The sequence below is a fragment of the Aulostomus chinensis genome, chromosome 8 (assembly GCF_037954235.1).
Source record: "Aulostomus chinensis isolate RoL2024-O1b breed Wild chromosome 8, RoL_Achi_v1.0, whole genome shotgun sequence".
NCBI classification, from domain to species: domain Eukaryota; kingdom Metazoa; phylum Chordata; class Actinopteri; order Syngnathiformes; family Aulostomidae; genus Aulostomus; species Aulostomus chinensis.
The window spans coordinates 5,009,600-5,037,335 of NC_141327.1; the positions used below are offsets into that span (position 1 = coordinate 5,009,600).

At 42.8% G+C, this 27,736-nt stretch overlaps 2 protein-coding genes and 1 pseudogene across 7 annotated transcripts; all 3 read right to left on the reverse strand.

Annotated features, from left to right (window-relative positions):
- Nucleotides 1-1,514: 1,514 nt before the first annotated feature.
- LOC147256876 (CD48 antigen-like) lies at nt 1,515-27,039 on the reverse strand. 5 transcript variants are annotated; one of them, XR_015117528.1, is made up of 8 exons: nt 26,817-27,038; nt 9,885-10,187; nt 8,604-8,897; nt 8,387-8,506; nt 7,983-8,058; nt 7,765-7,899; nt 6,758-6,825; nt 1,515-4,532 (listed from the first exon to the last, which is right to left on the reverse strand). XR_015117528.1 is itself a non-coding variant. In XM_086210530.1 (6 exons), the coding sequence occupies exons 1-6, from the start codon at nt 26,848-26,850 to the stop codon at nt 4,404-4,406; spliced, it is 948 nt and encodes a 315-aa protein (XP_086066656.1). In that variant the 5' UTR covers nt 26,851-27,033; the 3' UTR covers nt 1,515-4,403. The 5 variants fall into 5 exon arrangements, 1 of the variants encoding a protein (XP_086066656.1); XR_015117527.1 differs by having other exon boundaries at nt 7,765-7,902; XR_015117529.1 differs by having other exon boundaries at nt 7,998-8,058; nt 26,817-27,037.
- LOC147256877 (uncharacterized) lies at nt 11,988-14,115 on the reverse strand (annotated as a pseudogene).
- On the reverse strand, nt 13,278-25,737 carry LOC147256878 (E3 SUMO-protein ligase ZBED1-like). 2 transcript variants are annotated; one of them, XM_086210524.1, is made up of 6 exons: nt 21,436-25,737; nt 21,136-21,254; nt 20,279-20,662; nt 14,745-20,028; nt 14,556-14,639; nt 13,278-13,497 (listed from the first exon to the last, which is right to left on the reverse strand). In XM_086210524.1, exons 1-4 carry the CDS (start codon nt 21,995-21,997, stop codon nt 19,792-19,794), a joined length of 1,302 nt encoding a protein of 433 aa, XP_086066650.1. In that variant the 5' UTR covers nt 21,998-25,737; the 3' UTR covers nt 13,278-13,497; nt 14,556-14,639; nt 14,745-19,791. The 2 variants fall into 2 exon arrangements, with proteins under 2 accessions (XP_086066650.1, XP_086066649.1); XM_086210523.1 differs by having other exon boundaries at nt 14,556-20,028.
- Nucleotides 27,040-27,736: the final 697 nt, after the last annotated feature.

Consider the following 27,736-nt stretch of genomic DNA (forward strand, 5'->3'; position numbering starts at 1 on the left):
AATGGAAATATGTACCGAGACTTTCTTGATAAAAATGCTGCTGCCATCTACCAAGATGGTGAAGATGAAACGAGGGTGGACATTTCAGCAGGACAATGATCCCGAACACACAGCCAAGGACACTCACTTGGTTTCAAGGATAGACGATAAAGCTGCGAGAACGGCCCACCAATCACCTGACCAGAATCCCAAAAAAAGAACCTTCAATATTTGAAGACTGTTTGTGTGGAAGAACGGGGGTCTTTGAAGCTGTTATTACTAACAAAGGCCTTGGTATGAAGTATTAAATTTAAGTGTGTTCAATACTTTTTCCCTGTTATTCCATTTGATCACCCATAACTTAATTTATCGACATCTAAGGTTTGATTTCTTTGCATGTGTGGTTTGCGTAGCTTGTTACTGATATCTTCTGAAAACTTCATGTCAGTAGCGCCTTTAGAAATATGTTTAATTAGAAAAATGGTGACATGTTCAATAGCTATTTTAACAAAACCACCACCAAAGCGCAGCTGGACACTCACAAGCTACGGTGCTTTTAAAAACTTCTCGGGACACCCCAGTGGATCTTCAGCTCAACGAACAGGTGCGCAGGGAAGGAGTGTTGTGCAATTTAGCGTACAACATTCAGTTCAGTTCGTTTCACTCATTTACACACTTAAAAAAGCACAGACAGAAGTAGACAAATCAAACAATTTGACTGAAAAAAGGCTCAGGCAGAAGCCAAGGCTTACCAGTGCCCGCCTACAATACATTTGAAGTTACACAATGGTGTCAAGTGGAAAGAAAACACAAAAAACAAACACATTCGTGATACATATACACACACAAACATGCATATATGGATAGGCTTACACGCACGTATTCACATACATTTATGACTTCCCCTTTTTTCAGTTACGGCTGTAACTCCCAAGTATAAATGAGCATAATGATTTTTTTTTTTTAATTTTTAGCAGAATACAGGAATTACATTGCTTGAGATCAGCACTGTTCCACAGCTGAACCCCTTGAAAAGAAATACATCCTCTTTTCAATTCTTTTTTTGGCTTTTGGTAGCACAAATTTGCATCCACCTCTCAACTCACATTTCCCCTCAGACACTATGAAAAACTCCTTCACGCAGTCTGGTAGACTTCTATTTTTTTGCTTTAACCACGATTTGCATTGTTCTGTGATAAACCCAGTCTCTAAACTTCAAAACAGGAGAGTTTAAACATAATGGATATTGTTTAAGACGGCCAATTTTTCTTTTTTTTTGGTGGTCTTACTAAAACTTTGTGGACAAATACTTTTAAATTGCCTTTTATTTTTAAGTTTTGACAGCAACACAGCGTTAAGTTTTAACAGCCTGAGTCTGACACGATTCAGGTTTTTTTCAGTCTTTCGTCAAAACCACATCGCAACAGCAGAGCATCTCTGCCTCAGCTTTTATCTTGATGATTAACTCTTGCAAATCTAATTTTCAACCATGTGAACAGCAGTGCATGGTCTGAGGTTTAGGTCCCCCCCCCCCCCCCCCCCCCACACTCACACACGCACACACACAAGTTCAGTCATATTTGTGTACTTGATTCAGTCGATGTTGTAGCTTAGCAACCACACTTTTTTCCATCCTCTAAAACCAGCGTATGACGCAAGTAATAAGGGACTGTCAAGTCTCTTTCTTGTTATAATTTACAGCCACAGTATAAAGTGGCATGACTTGATTTGATTGAGACTTCTGCTTTTTCTACAGCTTAAACAAATGATCCATTGATGTGTCCTCATGTCTACACGATCGGAATACTGTGAAAACCACATCATTAATGTGTGGTCTCAGTCACATGAATCGGGGGCATTTGTTTCACATTTTAATGTTCCAAAATAGTCTTCTATTGAAATATTGTGGAAATCCATAATCTTGTAGCAGTTTTCTTTCTATTGGGAATTCGAAACAAAAAACAATTCAACATATTATTAATACTATCTGAGAGGATAATTCAACCAAACTGTAGACTGGATGTGTGTTTTAATGAGCACTGTTGTGATGATAGTTCTCAAGTCATTTCCACATCAGAGATAAAGTCATGTGCTTCCAATGAAGGTTTCAGTGTGGGGCTGGAACCGTCTATTACAGTGACTCCCCACACACATCTGCCTGTGAGGGAAACACTGCAGCCAGAGAGGGAGAAAAAGAATGCTGACAGGACTCAGCAAGCTATGAGAGAGGAAGTAAGAGGTGAAGAATCCAGAAAGAGGAAGGAGAGGGTCATGAGCCTGCGCTCTGTTTTTCTCTCCCGTCAGATAACAGACGTGTTCAAGTCATTATTATCTGGACTCATATATCAGATCCCGGATATCCTGCCTGCATTCAGGGACACGTATTCAACCTGCTTGGGCAAACAAGCCAGGCTGGAACCAGGAGAGCTCTATGACTTCAGAGCAGGAAACAGCTACCATCTGCTTGTTGAGCATGACCAAAACAGCAGGGCTGCAAGTGAGGAGGAGCTGTGAGACACATTTCACCTCATTCAAACAATCAGCATCACCAATTTAAAAGATTAACGACAAACCAATACCAGAATACCAGACGGATGACAGGGTGCTGTGCTGTGGTTTACCGATGTCAGCACTGTCAACAGAGTGGCCAACGCTGGCGGTATGATGTGGGCCGGCCTGAGCTGTGAACAGGTGCAGGGGCATTTTATCGGTAGAAATTTGAATGCACAGATACAGAGGTAAGATCTTGAGGCTCATTATCATGTCTCGTACTCCCCTCCATCCCCATGATGAGTTATTTATGAAATGTTTCTGACCAATTCATGTTCCTCCCCAGAAGGGGTTAGTGAGGTTAGGGGTGCGCTATTCAGACAAACACTGCAAATTCATTTTGTTTTTAATAAACGTTCTATTTCTTCATACTACTATAGTACTCGTAGCACTATTAATATTATTATTCACTGCAAATTGTATTTTCATTTTCATATTTTATTCTATTTGTATTTATCACATATTTATTTTTTAATTTATTGACAGAATTGAAATTGTTTGTGTTCACTATCAGTATTTACTTCTGTTCACATTTGCTGCTTTATAAAAGCAATAAATGAAATGTTTCTGAAGTCAAGGTGTAATTGTGGGTTCAATATTGACTAAAATAATCGTGATTATTTTTTAACCATCATGGAGCAGCCCTACCTCAGCATATCTACGAGTAATAGGACAGCTATGGGTTTTTGCAGAATAACATGAGAAGTGGGCACAAAAATAAATTTTGTGCTCCCTCTCCCCTCTACAGACCAATCGTAACGATTTAAGGAGTGCAGGGTGATGGGCTATAGTTTGACAGCTAAGCAAAGTAGCTAACTAGAATCAATGTGCACCTACATGCAGGTGAATGCAGTAACAGTCATGATCAGCTGCATGTAGCAGTACAGGAAACTCACTGAGATGTCAGTCATGTTAGCTGGTCTAGAGAGGAGACAGACTGCAAAAGAGACACTGACATGTCCACTGTCTCTGGTCGAGTTACAAGTGTATTACAGTGACTTGTTTATGTGACTGGGCGGGTCATTTAGAACTGGTTCTGCATGGATGTCGAGACTTGTGAACTACAAAACCTTTTGTCTGTGGATCCAGCCTCATTACAACAACAACTAAGAAGGTGAGAATGTTTCTCTCTCCACTGTCATTCGTAGCAGAGACATGACGGCACACTCGAGTTACTTCAAGTATCTGAGTCACGCGGGCTTCCCAGCAGCTCCTCCTGAGTTTCCCCGCGTTACTGGGAGGAGAGGAAGCGAGAGCAGATTATGACTGATTCTGTTGCAACATTATCTCTGAAATAAATACTTGCCCTATTTTTTTCAAGCCAGATAGCCACAAAAATTCTGGTGCTAAAATGACTTTTTACTGCAAATAAATTCAAAGAGCTTTCACTTTGTTTGAGACGTCACTCTGACGCCTCAGAGCACTGCTGCGGATGTTGTTTTCCAACTGGATAAAAGCGCCATTTATGTACATGATGAGATGGGGTGGGGCAACACGTCCACTTAGCACACAGGAAATGTAAACCACTTCATTCTTTCAGCAGTCTTTCCTCTCAGTCGAAAACCTTCCAAGCAAAATGGAAGGATCTGAGTTTACACTCCAGTCCACATACAGTGGATGACACAATGTGCAAAATGATCACACGACGAAGCAAAAGCAAGAGTCCAGAGTTCAGAGACAGAGTGTCCAGAGTTCATAGTGGATCTCTTTGGTTGTGCATCAAGCGAGGCTTCATGATCTCCAGTGTCCTGTCCTTTTATTTGGGTGGCCAATTCAGTTCATCATTAAAACAAACAAAACAAAAACATATAACCGATTGAATCTGAACATTTCCTCGTTTGCCACGTAAATCAAAGCTCAGGTCACCTGATATTTTAATCCTTGGCTTGATCTAAAACTTTCCCTGAAGTGTCTGCTGAGACCTGTGACATTGGAGCAACTTTCACTTCACCATAGACTGTGGTTAGATTGGAGCTTTCTGAAGGGTCTGGTCCTTTCCTCCCCTGGGGAACATAAACACAAGAAGAGAGAGAAAACATGAGGAACAATCTATTTGGATTATACTACATGATGATGTCACCACGTTAGACCACGCAATAGGTTTTGACCTGTCTTAGCTGACAGACTTGCAACGTGTGAGCACAACCAATCATTGCTGGTTGTCATCATATTGTCATCTGGGGTCATCGTGAGTGTACGCAGGTTCGTAGGTGGGCGGGGAGGCAGGTGAAGGAGTGTCAGTCATAGTCAACTTGACTTCAGAGCAGCCGCTTCGCCGCCTCCTTTTTGTGAACATCCATCTCATGGGTTTTGGTCTTTGTTCTTTAGACAATCCCTTTTGTCTCCTTTAATAATTCTGCTAGCAGCAAAGTTTTGTGCGCAGTTGAACGTGCCTCTTTTTCATCTAAGTTCGTGAAGGCATCGTTCCACTTAACACATACAGTATTGACTTTTCCTATTTTTGGAATTCGTCATCGATCGCGGTGACCTCGCATTTCTATCCTGACCAGCAGAGAGAGGCCACCTTTGCCTGAGAAGAGCATCGCATTGAAGCAGCCAGCAGCCTGAGAGCAGACGGTAGCAAATCTACGCGCTTCCCTTCTCCATCCAGTGAATCCCATCGGGAGTCACAGTCGTTGAGGCGGAGGCTATGGATCTTCCCACCAGTTTGTTGGAGAAGTATCGTACATCGATGGAAGCCATCAAGCTGAGAACATAAGCCGGTTAAGTTGGTTTTCACACTGTCGCAGTAACAAAGATCAGTGCTGCATCTGTTCAGGCCTCGACTCCTCTCTCACTGCCAAACTCCACCTGACTCCGCAGAGCTTGGTCAGCCCTCCGTTCAGTAGCCTTCGTTCGTTTGTATGTCACTAACGTCCATCTTGCACAACATTTTACCTGGTACCGTTGTCGTCCAATTGAGGCTCAGATAACTGTAATAGTTCATGTCTGATACTCCATGTGTGCCTTCATTGCTTTGCTGTAATTTTTACTCTGAAGCACTTTGTTGCTGAAATGTGCTATACAAATAAACTTGCCTTGCCTCTGTCTCAATATTTTCATATTTGTATTAAAATCCTCTTAAAATTCCAAGAAGTGTTCCAACTCGTTTATATATTTGTTTGCAAGCCACTGATCCGCGAAAGAACTCATTGATAAGCAACGACCTGAGACTGATCGTTTCTCGTTGGACAAAACTAAATTACAGTGGTGCCCCGAGTAACAACGGTGTTAAACATTCTGAAGATACATCATCATCATGAGCTTATCAGGTCGCTACGATGTTAATGATTAATGCAACCTCAGGAGCAGCACCATATAACCACAGACTTTACATTGTGTATGTATCACTTCTCGGCTGGACTACTGCAACTCTCCTTTCAGGATGTCCTAAATACTCCCTAAAGAGTCTCCAGCTGGTCCAGAACGCTGCAGCGAGGGTTTTGATGGGAGTTAAGGAGAGAGAACACATCTCTCCCATTTTAGCTTCTCTCCACTGGCTTCCTGTAGGATCTAGAATCAACTTCAAAGTCCTTCTGCTAACTTATAAGGCTCTCAATGATAAAGCTCCATCCTATTTGAAAGAGCTCATTAGTCCACCATTGGCCTTGGTGTCTCGCAGTCTCTCTGTGTTTCAACAGATCCACCAGAGCCCCAACCGCCGCCTGCATCGCCCCCCCCCCCCTCTTATTCCCTACTGTTACACTGGCCTGCGCTCCCCTTCCATGAACCAGTCTGCCATCCAGTCCCCCATCAAGCTGGCTTGCTCTCCCTGCCTCCCCTTCCTTCTTCAGCTGTTATTAACATTTCCGTGTTTCTCACATTCTGCATTATAAACTGTTTTCTTGTCTGTAACAACATCTACTGCACGTCTGTCCGTCCTGGGTGAGGGATCCCTCCTCTGTTGCTCACCCTGAGGTTTCTCAGATTTTTCCCTGTTAAAAGGGTTTTCTATGGAGTTTTTCCTCAGTCGATGTGAGGCTCTGAGGGCAGAGGATGTTGTTATGATGCCATGTGAAGCCCTTTGAGACAAACTGTTTGTGAAAACGGGCTCTACAAATAAAATTGCCTTGCCTTGCCTATGTGTGGTGCCTCAACAAGCACAGAAGAAAGAATAAATGTAATTTGTGACAAGCTAACCAAACAAACACCATGGCGACAGCAACAACCAGGAACTGGATCCTCATTAAATATTAGCTAAGGTGAATTAGTGTGTGGATGTACAAACCTTTCTGCATCTGTCCTCTAATATCTGGATGTCAGAGTAGTGAATCGCTGGTTCACTGTTCCCTGAATCTGCAAAGACGGGACACAGGCGGGACATTTTTAATTCGTTAATTCAACTTCTCCAACTAAACTCACAATGAATTTAAGAAAATTTAGAATTAAATAGAAATTGTGATTGGAAGTCAGTGTAGATCTGGTATGAATTGACTCTGCACGCGTGCGCGCGTGCGTGTGCGTGTGTGTGTGTGTGAGAAAGCCTGTGTATTGAATTCAAAAAATGTATTTCAAATGAAGCCAAGTTCTCAGACTACAGCATCAACCTGCTCATTCCACCAACACAAAAGACTTGTTGTATTCACAGCCAATCAATTCTTTTCTATGACGTTGGGTGGTTAAGCCCACTAAAAATAGACTTTCGGTCTTCCTTCCTCGGTCAAGTTTATGCTTCCATGGAACACTAATCAAGCTGCTGTTCTATGAAAGTTCTGCAGAATCCACTGCAGAGTTTAACCTGGAAAACAAACAGCAAAGAGTCAAGGGGAGGAGCTGGAGCTGTCAGCTGGTCTAGCCTCCCTGTACATGTATACTGGGACAGGGAGAGTAGTCTGGTTAAATGACCTAACTGAGCTATAACCATAGTTCATCACTAATGGACTCCAGTGTTTTAGCTCTGCTTGTCTCTGTCAACTTATGAGCTAAATCAACTGGCTGTTCAACTGTTTCATGCTCCACTATGGGGCTGCACGACGGTGCAGTGGTCAGCACTATCGCCTCACAGCAAGATGGTTCTGGGTCTGAGACCCGGTTCGAGTACAGGGTCTTTCTGTGAGAGTCTCCATGTTCTCCCTGTTCCTGCGTGGGTTCTCTCCAGGTACTCCAGCTTCCTCCCACAGTCCAGAGACATCAAGAGGGGACCAGGTTAATCCAGACTCTGAATTGACCGTAGGTGTGGCAGTGAGTGTGAATGGTTGTCTGTCTATATTTGTTGGCCCTGCGATGGCCTCTTGCCTGAAAGCAGCTGAGGCAGGCTCCAGCCCCCTGAACAGATAAGCAGTATGGAAAATGGATCCATGGATGGATGCTCCACTATATTCACCATCTAGTCATTAACAGTGTTGGCTGCAGAATCATTTGAGGTCGGTACTACTGTCAGAAGCAAAAGGGAAAATAGATCAGTTTGGTAGGTGGAACAGGTTGTGTTACACAGCTTTGTATCTGGAAAGTACCTGAAGAGTTCCCACCCTTCATTTGTATCACAGCTGTAGTCAAATGTGGACAGCACCCTCTCTGTCAATGATCTTGCTGTGGGGATGAATAAGCAGCTTGTATGATACAAACATGGCATGGATGAGGAGTATCAATGTTATCAGTGACGGGTTTTTGTCGGACGCTTTTCCAGCAAGAAAAAATAAATAAGACTGCACCCATGACAGCACATGAGCAGAGCTGATTCTCTGTTAAAGACCAAATTAATAGATTGAAATTTTAGTATTTGGCACATTTGAACATTTTGTAAATGAACAATGAGTCAAATTAAAACGGACGGGGAGGAAATCTTTTGTAGTGGAAAATTTGAGAGAAACTTCCTCTAATAATGGAATGAGTGAAGAGGGAAAGAATAACAACATGCCTGGTGATTGTCTGGTAGCCGTCTCAGTGATGGTGCACCATTTTCTCTTGATGATGATGATGATGGTGACTGCAGTGACCACAAGTGCTGCACACATGATGGGGATTATAGTTCCTGTATCTGTCAAACAAAACACATCAGTATAGAACGAGCGTGATGAATGTCAATCAGGATGAATACGAATTTATTTCAAGAATTGGTGTTAGATTAGTCTGACAATATCTGTGTTTGGCGTCACTGCTCTTTGTGTCACTGATTCTGCAGGATGTTGTTACGTTGACCATCAGAGTCTTATTTTCCGCCGGGTTAGCAGCCACACAGCTGTGAGGGGAGCTGAAATCCTGCAGGTGAACCGTGAGAGGCAGAGAGAGAGCCGAGCTGCTCTGGTTCAGTTGATCCTCTCCTCTGTACCACCACAGTGTTGTGTCTTCACCTTCCTCCACAGAACACAGCAAGATGCAGCGCTCAGCACTGACACTCCATGCTCTCACTGCAGGACTGGACACCGACTCTGGGAAGACACCAAAGATTAGTCAAGATGACCTCCTGACAGACAACTGTCTCTTTCTACAATCTGTAATCACAAAAAAATGATGCAGTGCAGAAAAAAAGTCTTCCAGAGCAAAAAACACCTTCTAATAAGGAATCACTCGAAATTAAAGATTTAAAAACACCTAAAAACTTCGTAGAAGTTAGTAGTGTAGTTTTCAAAATAAGGTTGTTAGGAATCAAATAATAAATTATATTTTTTGTGCAAATAAAGCAGTTTCTGCAGTGCTGTTTGAAGTCATAATTCTGTGTTTTTTGCAGTTATACAATATCTAACTGAATTTGTGATTGCAATTGAAATTCAGGCAATTTTGCATGAATACCACCAATACACTGGTCCATTTACTGGCACCTTACTAAACACACAACTAAGACTGGAAACTTTAAGTACACAGAGGAAATGAAATAGTTCTATACAGAATCCTTGCGGCCAATTTTACTTGTGTTTCTTTAAAGAGGCCCTATTATGCTCATTTCAGGAGCTCTTAATATGGTGCTGGACCCCAGTAGGGCACAACTGAAAGATTCAATCAATACAAAAACTCCATAATTATCATACATCGCAGTCTATGCACCCCTCTACTCTGCCTCTTTCCTGCTTCCCTCTGAAACACTCAGATGGGCACTGAGACCAGAGCCCGGTGAGTTGCTGAATATGGAGCTTCCTCTGAAGTTGTGATGTCACCACATGAGACCTTTGAAAAAAACTCTCCAAATTGGAGCGTTTTAAGCAGTGCAGAGCTGCCTAAAGCTGCCCCTGGGTTTACTTTAACACACACCTACCTCATGACAGGACACTTCCACCTCATCTAGAACAAGTGCCCAACATTTGAAACCTATTTATCAGTCTGAAAAGCTGGAAAAGAACGATAAGTCCCCTTAAATGAATCTTATTCTCTTAAACCAGAGGTTGAAACCACGTCAGGGTAACATGTTAGCAATGACTTACCGTATACTTTGAGTTTATATGCTTTATTAAAAACATGTCCTTTTTTTGAGTCGATGGAATAAATCCCTGAGTTTTTCCTCTGCAGGTCAGTGATGGTAACGTATCCGGAGTTTTTGTCCCAGTGAAGCTTGTTTTTGTATTTATCCTCCACTATTTTATATTCTCTGTTGACCACCATGGCAAGAATAAGTCTTTCAAATGAAATAAATCCTTCCTCCACCAGAGGCTCAGGTAGAGTGACGTTTCCTCCCACGACGCCTCTCAGGTGCTTCACCACTTCCTCAGCGGTCGATGAGCTCATCACTGTAAAACATAAAGAGGATGACCAGTCAGTGCAGGGCCATAACCTCTGATGGAGGCAACGTTCAGAACCTGGACAGAACATGGAGAAGTTCCTGAGGCTCCCAGGTTCCATGGAGGTTCCACAGCAGGTGAGACTGATCCATCAGAGAAGAAGTTTAACAAATGGGTTCAAACCAGGCCGGCGTTCTTCTGTCCACATTCCTTGAATCATGTAGATGCTAGTTTGTAAATGTGATCTCTATTCTATGTCTTTCACACCAACTGTTGTACAGTTCATGACCTTCCCATCATCAGCAGGGTCGAGCAGCACCAACAGGTCTATACTAAGCCTGGTTCTGACTGCTGATTTAGCCTTTGCTAACAACAATATTTCGAATTAACTTTGAGCTGCACCAACTAGACTTAAGCCTGGTAGAATGGGAGCTGGAGCCTTCAGCTGTCAGGCTCCCCTCCTGTGGAACCGTCCCCCAGTTTCAGTCTGGGATTCAGGCACCCTCTCGACCTTTAATAGCAGACTTACGACCTTCCTTTTTGGTAAAGCTCATAGTTAGGTCTGGCTTAGACTGTGGGAGATGTCCTATAGTGCACTGGGCTTCTCTCTCCTCCTGTCCTCCTGTACTCATATGTTACAAACTCTTCTTCTCAGGAGCCTTCGGGCTCCCCACATCCCAGATCCCGGGTGCTGCTGGAGGAGGCTACAGACCTGAAGAGGCTCAAGCTGCCACCTGTAGCACCACCTGCTCACGTCCCCGTCTGTCCATCAGTCTCTTCCCTTTCTCTCTATCTCTGTCCCTCTCTTTCCTTCTGCATATTTGTCTTCCTCCATTATCTGTCTTTGTCTCTGCCCCGCTCTCCTGCTCTCTTTCCCCCCAACCGGTCAAAGCAGAAGGCCGTCCCCACTGATCCTGGATCTGCTTGACATTCCTGCCTGTTAAAGGAAGGTTTTCATCGCCACTGTTGCAGGATGTGCTTGCTGATGGAGAATTGTTGGGTGTAAATTCATTGAAGGAGTGTGGTACTGGACCTGCTCTACCTGTAAAGTGTCATGAGATTACGTTTGTTGAGATTTGTCACCATACAAATAAAACTGACTCAACTTGACCTGGTCCTAGAGATGTGGACTCCTGTGAATGCTCGTTTGACTACTGCCTGGCTTTGTGTTGCTAGCATACACCATAAGCAATCTTTTGCTAATTTTTAACTAATCATTACAGGAAATAAAGTAAATGTTACAGACACTGAGATGAGAAAATGTGTAGAGATATACAGCCGGTATAAGACAACACTGAGTTGCTGGGAAGAAGAACTAAGAAGAAGAAACAGTCGACTCAGAGAGAAATTAATGCAAAATAAAAGTCGACAGACCTCCTCAATCTAAACTGCTTATGTCCTGCTCCTCGTTGCTGATGCCTTTGGAGACGATTCCTCTGCCTGAAATAGTTTGGTTTGTGCTGGTATCCACCAACCAACCAGAGAGAGAATGTGATATACGCTGCAAAAATTAACAATCTGACCAAGTCTTCCGATCTTGTATCCAGCCAAAAAATCTGTTTCATCTTGTTTTGAGAGCAATATACTATGCAAGCACAGAATGTGTAAGGTTTTTATTCTTGTTTTGAGAATATTTGTCTTTTTATTTCTTAGTTAGTAAGTAGATCCTAAAACTACATATTTTTCACTGAAAGTAAGTGGAATTATGTCAGATACTCTTTCATGACCACTTCTTAGCTTAGAAAAGTTGTTTCAAGACCTTCCAGTAAACATTCACACACACTCGGGCCACAGTTGTAACATGTTTATTCACATTCCTTTCAATGTTTAAGCGCAGCAACATCACCAAGATAATATTTTGTCAGAACATACGTGGTGTTTTTGAAACTGACAGGGTAATATGATGTATGATCCACTAGCTTTTCAGCATCGATGAACTCCGTTGCTTGAGCAAGATTAGGCACTGCAACTTCATAGGCGAAAAGATCTCTATTCCAACCCACTGTCTCATAAAGCTGGTACTCAAAACAATACAATGAACTGTCTACCATATAAATGTTTTTTATAAATCCGAAGACAGGCACTGTCTCATTTGCATTGGTGATTATTAGAGACCTGCCACTTATGTACTTGTTCCCATTGAGAATAAGCCACTTTACTTTGACTGTGTGTTGTATGCCATCAATCCCCAAAAAACTCTCATCTTTGTATGAACATACTCCACATTTGCTACTTCTGAGAAAGGACCCAATTCTTTCTCATGCAAAAAGATTGGATGCTCCACACCCATTTCATTTTGACAGCATTCAAAAAGCTGATTATGTTTCACAAGTGACTCACAGACATTTTTGAAATTCAATTTAGATGACCACGGTTTGAAAAAACAGTGCTTTGACTCAAATCTCATGCAAATATGTCTCATCATAGGGCCCAGAGAAAGAATTTGGGTAGGGAGATGCAGCAGGTAATGTTGCTCAGGAATTACATTGTTCTCAGGAAAAAGTTGCTTAAACTGTTTCAGATGCTGTTCAATCATACTTCTCAGTCTTAATACAGTCTGCGCAGATAAAACAGGAGCAAAAAGTATCTGAACCGTCTCAATTAAGTCCAAAACAAACTGAACATACTCATTTTTATCTACAGTATTCAGCAGAAAAGGCATTATCTTCAGCAATATCAGCATTTGCCCTGAGGACTGTTTAAGTTTGTTATCATTTGATGCCAAGGTACTGACACTTATAGGACAGGGTTTGTCACGTACATCTACTGGTGTCAAAGGAAAACTCTGCATGGCTGAATTGAACACATCCAACTCCATCTGTCCAGAGTGAACGAGGTATTTTAACACACTTCATTTCCATGGGTGCAACACCCTCAAGAATGATGTGCATTATGTCCTGTGGAGTTTGCCGAATGAGGTCAAAGGCTGGAAAATCAACCAGCTTGCTTCTTCTGTTTATACCATAGGTGGTTTTGAGGGATGATTTCAAGAAGTCTGTGCTGGCCTTTTCTGTTTCACAGCACTGTTGTATATGTTTTTCCAATGTCCTTTTTGTAAAGCTGTCTTCATTAAAATTAATTTGCATTTCATCAAAGGTACATTCACAATGCCTACACTTACTGTATGCAAAACCAACTCCTTCCTTGAAACCAGCAAGCTCATGCTGCGCAAGTGTGTCACCACACACTGAAACTACAGCAACTGTAGCTGCTCCACGCTGTCTGAATGTCTTTCAAAGATCCTCTTCATTGTGTCCCTCGGGGTGCTCAGAGTAGTTTGATACTGCTGGACTTCAGAAACAATGCTGTTGACGCTCCTCTGAAACAGTCAAGAATGAAGTGTAAGATACATGATGTTTGTCCAGTACAACTAGCATAAACATTCTTCAGACTCATTTGAAGATTTCATACCAAAATGGTCACTGTCCTTGAACAATGTGGAGCATTTGCATATCATATTTGCACATCAAAAATTGCCACCCCCCGTTGCTAGAAGTTACTGAAAGATGCTAACACTACTAAATGTATCGTGATAGCACCAGCATTACAACAATTAAAGCTAACATTAACTTTTGAAAAACACTGAATTTGAAGATAAATATGGGGCTGTTGTTGCTACAGTGGAAATATGAATTGTCAGGTTACACCCTCTCAGGGGGCTTACACTTTCCAGAGTTAAAGCACTGTTCAAACATTTTCAAGGTGCATTTCAAGCCATTCATGCACCTTTCCACTGTGGGAAATAACATATTTTAATAAACATACATATATACTCAAAATTATTATTTGGCCTCCACATATTTCATAAAATGTATCATAAACACAAAGTCTATATTCTCAACGTAACTGTCAGTAAGATCCTGAAAATTACATCAGTCAATCAGCTGTGCTGTGTTGTCACTTTGAAAGGGATTGATCTCATTTGTGGTACCAACATGATGTACAGTAAGGTATGTGCCTTAACTGTAGCTATAAAAGCAGAACTGCATAAAAACATAGATTCAAAATGGTTACAAATGTGCATTACGTGATCTGCAGGATTTACAAATGTATACAAATATTGGGTACCTATGGACACCAATTTCACTTACCCAAACTACAAACCATGTTTATCAGAATATTTTTTACACTGCACTTCTTCACAATAGTGCTACTGATACAATTATGAGTACACATATATCAAAATTGTCTCTTACTAAGCAGTTTACTGACCAAACACCGTAGTGAATAATTTCAGAATATAGAACATTTTTAACACTTGCTTTACAAAAACAATTTTTCTACAGCATTTTTAATATTATTAAAGGATAAACATGTTACCATAATGTTAACATTATAATAATGATGACAATATTAACACTGGGTTATGTGCAATACCTGAGAAAGGTGACATCTCTCCCTCACATTGATGGCAAATGGAGCTGCACGTCTAATATTTGCACTTGATGCACCAGCTCCTTCCTGTAAATATGTTGTGTTAATAATATACATTAATATACTATGCACATATAAGACTGGTTCAAATCAAATGTTGGATAATATTATCATACAAAATTTGGACCTTACCTGATTATCAGGGTGTGTAATCTGATGACATGTAGGCTCTGAGCTCAACATTTCATTTGAGATGACAGGTGTGTGGTCCTTTGCATTCCTCGTGTTTCAGTGGCACAGTCAGAAAAAACTGGGATGTCAAAATGTTCACTTCCAACACGAGTTATCGCCATTTTTGCCACCCGCCATCTTGGACAAGGTCACCTCCTTCCTTGGGACAGCCCAACTATCTCAACATCAGAAGAGCAAGGAGAGGCAGAAAAGGAAATTCGCTCGCCTCCAGTCTCGCCTCGACCGGGAACGAGAAGCAGAAGGCCCAACCCCAGCGGACTCACAGGACAGGTGGATAAGGAACTTATCCAACAGGGAGCTCACCAGTCCTGAGAAACGCGTCCTTGCAAAAGGAATGAACTTTGCTGTCACCCCGAAACATCTCCCGACGGTGGACCTCATCACTGCCACAGAATCCGCCATCAAGAAGAACAACCTCTCCACCACAGAAGCAGACGAACTACAACTCAAGGTCACAGCGGCCCTCTCCGAAGCGAAGGTCCCCTCTGCCAACCTCTCAGTCCAGGAAAGGAAGGCCCTGAATGCACTGAGCAAAGATGAGAACATCACCATCCTTCCGGCTGACAAAGGAAGATGCACGGTGGTCCTTGACACAACTGACTACCAGGACAAGATCAGTTCTCTTCTCAGTGACATTCACACATATGAGACCTTAAAACGCGACCCCACCAGCAGCTATGAGAAGAAAGTGGTGGAACACCTACAGAAGCTGCAAAAGGGGGAAATCATCAACCGCTTGGAGTATCACCGCCTGTACCCCGGAGACGCAGTTCCACGGATTTACGGCCTCCCCAAAACCCACAAGGAAGGTGCCCCGCTCCGACCCATTGTCAGCAGCATAAACTCCGTGACGTACAACATCGCCAAACACGTCGCCACCATCTTAGCCCCCTTGGTAGGGAAAACCCCCCACCACGTCCAGAATTCCATGGACTTCGTGAACAAGGTTAGAGAACTCAAGCTGGACCCAGATGAGGTCCAGAAAGGAGGAGAGTTCCAGGAGGAGGGAAGATGAAGAAGGCAGGAGAAAAAACATAGTGATCCCCTATGTGGCAGGGGTTTCTGAGAAATTAAGGAGAATCTATAACAAGCACCGCATCCCTGTGTCTTTTAAACCAGACAACACTCCGAGACAAAGACTGGTTCACCCCAAAGATCCCACCCCTCACAGCCAGAAAAGCAATCTGGTATACGCTGTCAGATGCAGTGAGGCCTGCACGGATCTCTACATAGGGGAAACCAAACAGCCCCTCAACAAGCGCATGGCCCAACATAGAAGAGCCAACTCTGGAGGACAGGACTCAGCGGTTTTCCTCCACCTCAAGGAGGAAAGCCACTCCTTCCAGGACGACCATGTCCAAACCCTCGACAGAGAGGACAGATGGTTTGAAAGAGGAGTTAAAGAAGCCATCCACGTCAGGATAGAGAAACCATCTTTGAACAGAGGAGGTGGACTGCGACATTTCCTTTCACCTATTTACAACCAAGTCCTTTCAAAGCTTCCCCAAAGAGCTCAGCTGAAAGACCCATGTGGAACGGCTGATGCCAGCACAGCCCATTAGCATCTGAGTGGTCAGTGAAACTCCCTAACGACCACCCCTGAAACTCCCTGACACCGCACAACGACTGTCGTTTGGGGAGGCCAGGTGAGTCTCGGGAGGGTCGTTTCCACCACAACAGCACTGACCACTCCCACATAGGTTTATAAGCTGGAGTTTCCACACTCTTCACTAGAACTGAAGAAGCCTCTCGGATGAGAGGTGAAACGTCTTCAAGATAAACTTACGTCCAGTTGACCAGATTTTACTTCGCTTCGATTTCCAACCCGAGATAGGTCAGATGTAGCTGATGTCATCCATCCAGTAGGTGGGTGTCCAGTGGCAAAATACAGAGCATGTGTGCGTCTAATATGGTAGTAAAAGGAGTTGAAGACTCTGTATTCAGCAGCCATCAATCCCACATATAACACGGAAATCAGGACTGCGACTATGTGCTGTGTTAATATGGCTCGAGAGGGACTTCAAGGTTCAACCAGCCCAAAATGGCACATGTCACCCCGCTGCTGGTTTCTCTTCACTGGCTTCCAGTGGCAGCCAGGATCAAATTCAAGGCACTTCTCTTGGCTTACAAAACAATCACAAGAATGGCTCCAGCCTCCCTGGAATCCCTGATCCAGGTCTACTCTCCTTCTCGCCCACTACGCTCTGCATGTGAAAGACGCCTGGTGCTTCCAGCCCAGCGCTGCTCCAAATCTCTAGCCGGACTCTTCTCTTCTGTCGTTCCCAAATGGTGGAACGAACTACCGAACTCTGTGCGTTCTGCTGAGTCCCTTTCTACTTTTAAGAGACAATTGAAGACTCAATTGTTCAGAGAGCACCGAGGCACTGAACCTGACTCTTCTCCTCTTTGTCCTGTGGGGTAGAATAAGTCAGAGGGTCCAAGACCCAGCACTTAGTGATTATGTAGCATTAACTGTGTTGTGTGATGTTGTATGTTTGTCAAAAAAAAGGGGGGGGGGGCAACACTTCTTCTGCCACTAGATGGCAGTACCTGTGACCAAATCACAACTGAAGCACTTTTGCGCTTCCTATGGGCTTTTCCTTAATTAAGTCTAAATTCTTGCTTGTGTTGTACGTCGCTTTGGACAAAAGCGTCTGCTAAATGAAATTGTAGAATTGTAGAAGGTTAAGGCAACGAAAACGAAGCAAATCACACACCTCCAACAGGCCATGTTCTCTTGACAAAGAAATCCGCTGGACACATGAATGCTGACAGAAGATGTTTAAGCCATGGAAAAAATCTCCACTAATCTGAAAATCGAGTCTTGCTAAAACAGCGACTAACACAATAATTAGTTTACACTAGGAAAACACAATTAGCAAAAGTGAGAAGTCCAGGTATTTGATCTTTGTATTAGCAGCCCAGCATAACCACTTCAATCCGAATCATTTGAACTTTATTTTGGCGGGCACATACTGAGTAGAAAGGTCAATACCAAATCTGGGCGGTAGGGGGGGTGGTGGATCATAGCAAGATTATTTAATTTGCACAGGGATGTGATTATATAGGGATGGATCAACAACCGGTTTACAAATTAAAATATAGTTTATAGTTCTAGTTTTCGCTAATTATGTATGTTTGTATGTCATTAGTATAAGTTTTTTACACGTTTTACAAAGACTGACATGGTCTGCAACAACCCCCGCGCCCGACCCCCCTCACTGCTCTCATGTGGTCATTTCTGACCTGTGAGGGTTGGGAGAACGACAGGCTGACTGGACTGGATTCTGCCACGGTAAGGAGAAAACAACATTATATTAAAATTATTGTTAATTAGAATTAAATTATTATTATTCAATTATTAAGTTCTAAATCGTACAGTTACGTTGAAGTTCTACTCTTCACATTTACTCCACTCATCGCGAAAACTGCGGCCTTTTCAATCTACAATCAAGCTAGCTAACTTAGCTAATGTTAGATGACTTTGCAGGTTTGATGCTACAGCATGGTTAGAAGTGTTTTTTTATGTCTTTTCTCCAGCGACCAATTGAAAACGTTGTTAAATTTTCAATCTGGCGACGCGAATGCACGAGTTCCCGTCGCAAAATTCGCGAGGCGAAATATTCGCCGTTCACGCAAGTTGAAAATATTGAACTTTGGCGAAAAATTCGCGTCAAGACAGCCAATCAGCCTTGAGGATGTCCAACGTCACTGTTGACGAACCTGACTACAGCCAATCATCGTTGAGTATGTCCCGACGTCACGGCTGACCAACTGACTGAACTGACAAGATTGCGGAAGTTGATTGTGGCTGTATGTGGAAATCGGGTGCTCGATGACGCTATGTGTAAAAAAAATACAAGAACCTGTAAAATAAATTGGTGTCCATTCGTGTACTTCTGTCACCGATCCCACCAAGCAGGTCGTTAAACTGGCCAGTCGTCATCCGAAAACACTGCTGGAAGCAGCGGTTATCCACCGCAGCCCCGGTGGAGCGCGGTTCACCGAGCGGTGAAATTCACCGAGCTCAGCTCGCCTCTAGATGGTGATGTTAACCCAGATACGACAGCGTTTAGTTTCCCGACGTATTTCTGCCTTCCACGGCAGGTACAGCGCAACAGTTCTATGAATATTCATGGTGAAATGGCAGAAAGAAACGTTGCCGGAAATACTCACGACTCGGGCAGGTGAGCGAATTCGCGTATTCACCCGAATGACACAAATGGACACTAAAATGATCCGGCAACAACTTCACGCGAATGACTCAACGCGAAATTCGCGTTCACGGCCAGTGTGAACACACAGATAGTCTGTGACCGCAGCTCTGTGTGTTGATGAGAGGGAGGCCTGCATGATGCCACATAGTAGATAAACCTGGTGAACAAGCAGTGAAAGACCTTGCAGATTAATTACTTTTTAGACCTGGCTAGCTAGTAGGGGTGGTTAATCTGTCTGATTTCCCGATTCGATTCAATTATGATTATTGGGGTCCCGATTCGATTACCAACCGATTTTCGATTATTGGCGATTAGCGATTTTCCATTTGACCACAGTAAGCCATAATACACCACAAAATTCATGATTGAATGATTAAGAAAAAAACAGTTTTTGAATTACTTAAATTCTATTTTATTGAGTGACAACTCATCATGACAACAATTGAATATAAGGCTTATTTCCTTTAGAGGTAGAACTTATTGCACCTTACTGTAGAACACAGTGCCAGAACACAACACACTAACTTGTTAATGATCAAGTTGTACTGAACATTCATGGTTCTGGAATGACCAGATTCTTGTGAAGGAAGACAAGCTGGTCCACATGTTGTGGTGTGAGTGTGCTGCGTTGTGCTGAGACAATGTCCCCCGCTGTGGAGAACACTCTCTCCACAGCAACACTTGTACCTGGGATACACAAGTATCGTTTGGCCAGCTTGGCTAGGAGAGGATAGGTATGATCGTTGGTGCTCCACCATTGAAGAGGGTCATCAGTGAGAGGAAGAGGAGGAGCCTCCATACATGCGAACCTCTTCCTTAGCCCTGGTTTGTGCAGACTTGGGCATCACTTTAGGGACCACGCAAAAGGTTTGGCCAAGCAGCGCAGTCAGAGATGATTGTTTTGAAGTGGAGGGGCTGTCCTTCTTCAGCTTTGGGGCTTTGTCCCCAAACTCCTCAGCCATGTCACCCTCTTCCCCCTCAGCAACTTCAGCCTCTTGCCTCACCACCTGACACAGGGAAATGGTAAAAAGAGAAAGGTTCAAGTATTTACATTTCAAAATTATTAACATACAACAGCATCACTGTAATTCAATTGCCTACATTTTAATTTTACATTCAAAGTCAGCATTTTATACTGAACCAAAACTTTCCTAATGAAGGCATTCATTTTTTTGGTCATACTGTTTCAATAGAAAGAATTATCATTCAGACAATTCATCAAAACAGTAGAATTAGTCATATCAAAGGAGAAACTACCTCAAAGGATGCAGCCTCTGTAGTCATTCTGCTGTATGTCTCCATTTTTTCATCCGTTGTAAGAAGTGGAAAAGATTTAAAACGGGGATCAAGGGCAGATGCTGTATGGAGTGTGTGCCTCTCTTTTGTGGATGTATATCTCTTTTTCAAATCTTCCCCGATGGCATGCTTGATTTCACGGGTCATCCGTTCATCCTCTGGTAGAGGCTTGAAGTCAGTCAAGAGCTGTGCATGTAGTGGGGCAATGACGGAGAGAGTAGGCATGCTCTCCTCAGACATTGTCGTGGTAGCCAGTTTCATGGGCTTAAGGGCCTTCACGAGGTGCTCAGCACCTGACACATCTGCCTCACTCAGTGTGCAGATACCATGCGCACCTTTCTTCACCTGTAAGGATAATGAGAATTGAGAACAGTAATTGGAGTTGTTAAAATAAGGCATAATAATACAAACATGTTCAACCAGTCATTTAGACTGTCTAAATTAACACATGCACCAGTCCCTCCTCAGGCTTATAGGCAAATTCACAAAAGACTTGAGACATTTTCTCCATGTTATTTTAGTTAGGTTTGTGTGTACACAATCATTACAGTTATAGTTTTTATTCTTATTTCTAGGTTTTCTTTTGGTTTCAATCAACTAAAATATTTGTCACACTCACAACTAGTTTAGTTCTAATGAACTATAGTAGCCTAGGTGCATGTCAATTTATATCCTGTGAGCCAGACAACAATACACACAATAACAGATGACATACTGTGTAGACATGATACACTCATGTGAAAATGGCACCCTGATAACTTATTAACCACTACAGGCAATAAAACAAGGTCAAATAAAATCTTACATCCTATACTTACTTGAGGAGAGAGGAGTGCTGCGCAGATGGCAGGCTGCTGTTCAAGGAACCAGTCAACCATGTCAAAAGCACTGTTCCACCTTGATGGAGCATCCGTTATGAGTTTATGTTTAGGCAGTTCTGATAAAATGGAAAAAAGTCGATTCGTATGTTAGCATAGATATAGAATATTGTCAAATATTTTTAAATACAGGTAAATTAAATTGGTTAGCATGCTTCTAGTACAGTGAAAATGTTGCCCCGTGTATCATGACCTTTAGTCAAACGTTTTTTTGTAATTAATGTTTAGCGTTTTGCTTACCAAGTAGTGCCTGCTTTTGCTCCAGAGCATGGCTGGCGATGGTGCTCCGGTGAAAGAAGGTACTTGTCCGCCGTACTCGACCCAACAGTCGGGCAACTGTGGGTAGTTTCAGGGCCCGTTGGCAAGCGAGGTTCAACGTATGAGTGTAACACCGCACATGTAGAAAATTGCCGAGCTCCGCAGCCAGGTTCATGTTGTGGTCTGCTTCTATCCCCCACTCCCCCGCCGCAGCTTTGAGAAACTCACACATATTTGCGCCTGTGTGGCTATCATCCACAGCTTTAGTCAAAAGCACATGCGAAGTCAGCTTCCACTCAGTGCTGACATAATGAGCGGTCACAGTCACATATGAGGCGGTGGCTCTTGTTGTCCAGCTATCGCATGTGATGGCTACTCTGGTAGCAGACTTGAGGGACTCTTTCACCAGCAACTTTGTCTCTTCATAAAGTCTTGGGATAGACTTACTTGTGAAGAAGCTCCGCGACGGTATAACGTACCTTGGCTCCATGCTATGGACCATGTAGCGAAAGCCTGCGTTTTCAACGACACTATATGGCCTCATATCTTTTGCTAGGAAGTAAGATATTCACGTCGTTATTTTGTTAGCTCGCTCCGAGCCTGGGGGCAGTTTAGCGATCTCGTGAAGTGTACGTTGACTCGGTGAAACTACTGGCCCCTAGCGCTCGTCCTTTGCCCACGCAACTCTATCAGGGTGGAAGCGAGAGATGTGTGCCCTCAGATTGCTAGTATTGCCACAGTATTTCAGCTTCATGTGGCAATGCCGACAGACAGCGTGTGTTCTGTCCAGACTTTTGGAGCTGCTGCCATGAAATCCAAAATGACTCCACACACTCGCTTTGAGAGCAGATGGAGCTGGGTGACTGGACATGCTACCCACTGCTGATGTTTCTGTTTCCTTTTCCTCCTCCATCTTTAGGCCTGCTACCACCTGTACTGTCTCCACCTACCACTCGCTCTGTTAGCAGCTGCACGAAATTGCAAAAATGAGCGCGCTCGCGTGATGTTAAACTTCCGTTTACCGCTGGACCATTTTTACATAATAAAAAATATATATTAATAATTGATTTTTTGAAATTCAATAATCGAGTCATACTTGTCCATAACATATTCGCGATTAATCGATTATAGTTTTTTTTCAACACCCCTACTAGCTAGGTCTGTCTGCTGAGCACATTCGGTAAAAAAAAAAAAAAAGTAAATAGAGACATACAGTGTTCTTACTGAAGTATTTAACGTTATCTGCTGTCATCGTGTTTTAATGATTTGATATGATTTGGTTATAATTGTTTTGAATCTGAACAAAAGTTCGAATGTATATTTTAAAATATCTCTTCGTCATGGCCAGGGCTAGCTAAGCTAGAGTAGCTTTATTGTGGTAAATGGTTGAATAATGACATTTAAGTCACTGTTTGTTTTATTGTTTGTCATTTCCACATATTGAATTTAGCCTTTGCTCAAGCAGCTTGTCCAGGTGTCAGATTCTGTGTCACTTTTGACAGCTATCCATGGAAGACTTCATTAGACTGAAAAACTGATCTAGAGTGATCCAACTTTTCCTATCCATGACTTGTAATGTTTTTTCGTGCCTTCCAGGAGTCATCAGTACCATAAACGTGTCGTACACGACTGCTCGTCAACCTGAGTTACACACTTGGTTTGCGCACTGTTACACTGAAGCTATGACCTGCTGGAGGACACAGACTGCCTGTCAGCTGCTGGTGTTGCCAGTAATAACAGGAGAATCTGTTGATGAAAACTGCCAATGCTCAGCTTGATTCTGTTATGAGGTAAACATCCCAAAACAACTTTTAATTTGACACTAAATAGATTCAAATTTTCCATGTTCTATAACTGTACACGCTTGCAAACTATGAGTGAACATCTGGGAACCCCTTCCGGCCCTTCAGTTTCCTCTGACATAAACACATCACTTCTTGTTTATAGAAAAAGTCATTGTGTGAGACAGGACTGTTAATTAAGAAACTTTTTTTTGCTAGTTTTTCTTTCAATTTCGTTTTTGGTTAGTTCTGTTCTGTGTCTGCGTACGAGACATCATTGCTTCAGTCTCTGACACTCATGTCCAGAAGCAGAAAGCTTCCATCATGAACTGAAGCTGATAAACTGACCATAGGCCCACACGGAAGATCCCTCCAGACTCAAGCTGTGTCACGACCCCTGCTTCATGTTCCATGTTTTGTCTTCCTGTCTTATTTTATCGTTAGTGTCCTGTCTTCCTGTGGTCCTTCTTGTGATTACCTCACCTGCGTTGATTGCACCACCTGTGTCTTGTTTCCCCAGTGTATTTAAGCTGTGTGTTTCCCTTTGCCTGTGTCCAATCACTGTTTGTTGTTAAACTTTCTCGGGTCTTTTTGGTTCATTCTTCCCCCTATGCTCCCGTGTAAGTTTTGGTTTATTTTGCTACTTTGCTCCTCAGTTGGTTCTTTGAATCCTTTGTTGTACTTTGTCTTTTTGATAATTAAACACCCCTTCATGCTGAAGACTCCTTGCCTCTGTCTGCATTTGGGCCTCATTCCTCGCCCTCATAATGTGACAAACTGGGCACAAAATATTGTGTGGAAATAAATCTGTTATTAAAAAAGAATACCTCATAATTAATCCTAATCAAAAAAAATTAAATCAAACCAATGTGTGTCCATGATTGTAATTAAAATGATCAATATGAATATATTTAATTCCTTCTTTAGTTTTTGTTTAGCTTTCAGAAATACACCTTTAATTTGTTTGTTTTGAGTTATTTGTTAATGCTTTTATTTTGAAGTTACTGGGGAGTCTATTAGCATGGGTGAATAGGTGAGGAAGCCAGGCACTTGGGCGGGTGTATGGTTTTTACCACAGGCTAGGCAGGAAGCAAGGGCTTTGTGTCTTTTTGTTCTCTTTTCTGTTGGAAATAAACCTACGATGATAAATTCTATTTTCTGCCTGGACGGTTCTATCTTCCTCTGTGCCTAAAGGCATTCCTGAGGTGCCTCAGTGGCCATTTGTTTTGAGTTTGTTTATTTTGGTTTGATACTTTTTTATATTTTTGGATTAATGACAAATGGCCACTACACAAAACATGAACAGTGTAGAACTGCAGGTTTTATGTACTACAGGGACACGACTGCACCCATGGACACATTTATAAGGACTTCAGCAGCGTCTCGCACCTTTACATGGTAAATGGACTCATTTATATACGGCACCTTTCTATCTTAGCACCACTCAAAAGCGCTTTACAGTTGCTGCGTCCGAATTGCCAAGTAGGTCGGATTGTAGGTCGCAGAGTAGGTCGTACGCTGTCCGAAACTAAAATTGGCGTGAGTAGCGACCTACTTCGCGACCTAAACTCCAGCCTAAAACCGCCCACATAGTAGGTCGGTTCAGGTCCATCATACGGAGATACCTATGGTCCACAATGCACCGCGGACTTCTTCTTCGTCCCCTAAAAACTCGTGGACGCGCGAGCCAAGTTTGCGCCACCAACACTCTCCTATTTGTATGCAACACCAACATTTATAGCCATTGTTGATGATTAAAGGTGTATTCACACCAAACGTGAACACACCTCCACAGGTGCGTTAATGTGCTTAATGATACAGAATGAGTGAAAGGTGAGCTCAGAGTGGAGTGCAGTACCACAGTCAGGCCAGCAGGTGGGGGCTTTCGTTGGTGCTGTCTACCTAATTGGGGTATCTGTGCTCTGCCAGCAGAGGTCGTGCTTCACCACCAATCTTCTCGGGTGTCCGAATGGTGCCGCCATGTTTAGGTTGTAGGAGTAGGCTGTAGCGGTAGGTCGTAGGTTGCCACTTGGCAATTCGGATGCAGCAAGTGTCACTCATTCACCTATTCACACTTGGGGCCAGCAGATTATAGCCCATTTGAGAATAATCAGTATTCGTATGGTCAATTTAGAGAATCAATCAGCCTCGTCCCCAACTGCATGTCTTTGAACGGTGGGAGGAAGCCGGAGGGAGCCAAAGAGAACCCGCCCAGGCACAGGGAGAACATGGAGACTCCACACAGAAAGATCCCGTGCCCGAGCCGGGAATCAAACCCAGAACCTTCTTGCTGTGAGGCAACAGTGCTAACCACTGCACCACTGTGCAGCCCACATTATCATTGTTATCATTATTATTTTAAAAAGGCTAATGGTTCACTGTTGTTGGCCATGATGTTAAGGATGGTTATTGTGTTAATATGCTGCTTGCTTCAGCAATAAAAAGGATTTGAAATCAATTCTTTGCCTCTAATTTACATCTTTGTAGAAGTCTGAAAGGCTCAAAAGCAGCCATTTGTTCTAAAAATTGTATATATATACACACACACACACACATATATATATACATACATACATATATATACATACATACATATATATACATACATACATATATATGTATGTATGTATGTATATTAGCTAAATCAACACAATTTTACAATTTAATTTAAAAAAATCAGCAGATTAATCGGTTATCAGATTTTTTTTCCCTCCAATAATTGGCATCAGCTTCAAAAAATCCATATAGGCTGGGCCCTAATGCACACACTGATTGTGGAGGCTGCCACGCAACTCATCAGGAGAAAATAGGTTCGGGATCGAACCGGCGACCCTTCGGTTTCTAGCTGGCCTCTCTTCCTCTGAGCCATGCCTCGGCCATGAAATCATAAAATAAACAACAAACATCTACAGGACACGCGGTGAATGGCTGAGTTGTTGTTAAATTCTGTGTTCTCATATTATGTTTTTAGTTACATATTCTCATAAAATAATGTGCTCTCATATTGTTATTCCTGCATGTATTGAAAGAAATATACCTCGCTACTGATGTTTTTCCAGAGCTGTGATGAAACGAATAAAACCACAAAGAAGACGGACCTACTGTGTGATATTTCAGTAATATGGCAAATGAAAATGAAAACTCAACAGTTGTGAAGACGGACGGCTGCGTGCCTGCAGGATCGCCATTACACTACACACTATTTAGAAAGTATAATTTAGTGTCGAGAGATCAAGAACATCCAGACCTCCTTGTTCATATAAGCTCATTCAAATTGATTTCCTAATTCAATGTATCCTGTTCCTCCATGAATGAGAAAAAAAAGAAACCTTTGCCCATAAATGTTTTCTCTCTCTTTGTGGCCAATGCTGGTAAAATCGGCTGTTTAGAGCCCAAAACTCAGAACCTCTCAGTTTCCTCCAAACTGAATATCTGTAGTTGCTTTTAAATTTTACTGTTCCAATGTTTACAATCCCTGATGGGAGGGCAGAGAGACATCCGCTCACGACTTGCGATGTTTCACTCCTTTGCCATTGTTTCGACAGATCACGACCTTCCTCAATTTAAAAGCCAAGAACTCACCTATGAACAAGAGAAGTCTCAGCGCTCCCTCCATTACCAGACCTCATAGAATAGAAGAAGACATCCGAGCGGAGTGAGGACGAGCGGTCCTCTGAAACATGGAGTCCCCTTGGAAAACTCCAAGAAACGTGAACTGAAACCCAGAGAAATCCGGCACGAGAGAGAACCTCAGGACACGAAGGAGCAGGAGGAGGAGAGACTGAAATGCAGACGGAACTTCTTCATTTGCCCCGCCCGCGACCCCGCAAAAAAGGGAAGTGATGCGCATGTGCACAGGGCCAAATCTCACCAAAGTGAGGCTGTAAGTGAAATTTTATTCAAAGGCCCCCCTCCCCCCTTCTCCATATCCAAAATATATCAGAGGTATAACATGACCTTACAACATGCCATTGACCTTGACCTTTATTTGCAATAAGCATATGCACGAGCGTGAGGGGGCCTCCAAATAAAATTTCTCTTAGGGCCCCAATTTGTTCAGGGCGGCCCTGAGGGAAACCACAACCTGACTGAGTGAGACTCTGTCTGCGCTATGACGAAGGAAACACTGAATCTCTGTTCTTTACCTTCTGGTGCACCATAGCCTGACAACCTACAGCCACTGCCTGCTACAGAATCATTGAACCACGCAGTTCTCAGTGCAGAAGCTGACCACAGGACAGGTTCCTGTCACGTCTCCCACAACAAACAAAGATGAAAACGCTTCACCTCCCACGGTTTCCACGGGGACCGAGCAACGCATGGGCCCCTTCCACAAGTTGCTGTCACATGATCACATCAATAGGAAAGATGGTTTTGTTAACTTTATAGAATTCCTGTAAGTTGAAGTATTTTGTCAAGGAGGCTTCCCCTGTTTGTTTGCTTGTTTTTCACCTGATAGGATGACAGTTATGAACATGTGACAACTTCCTCTTTTTGTCAAA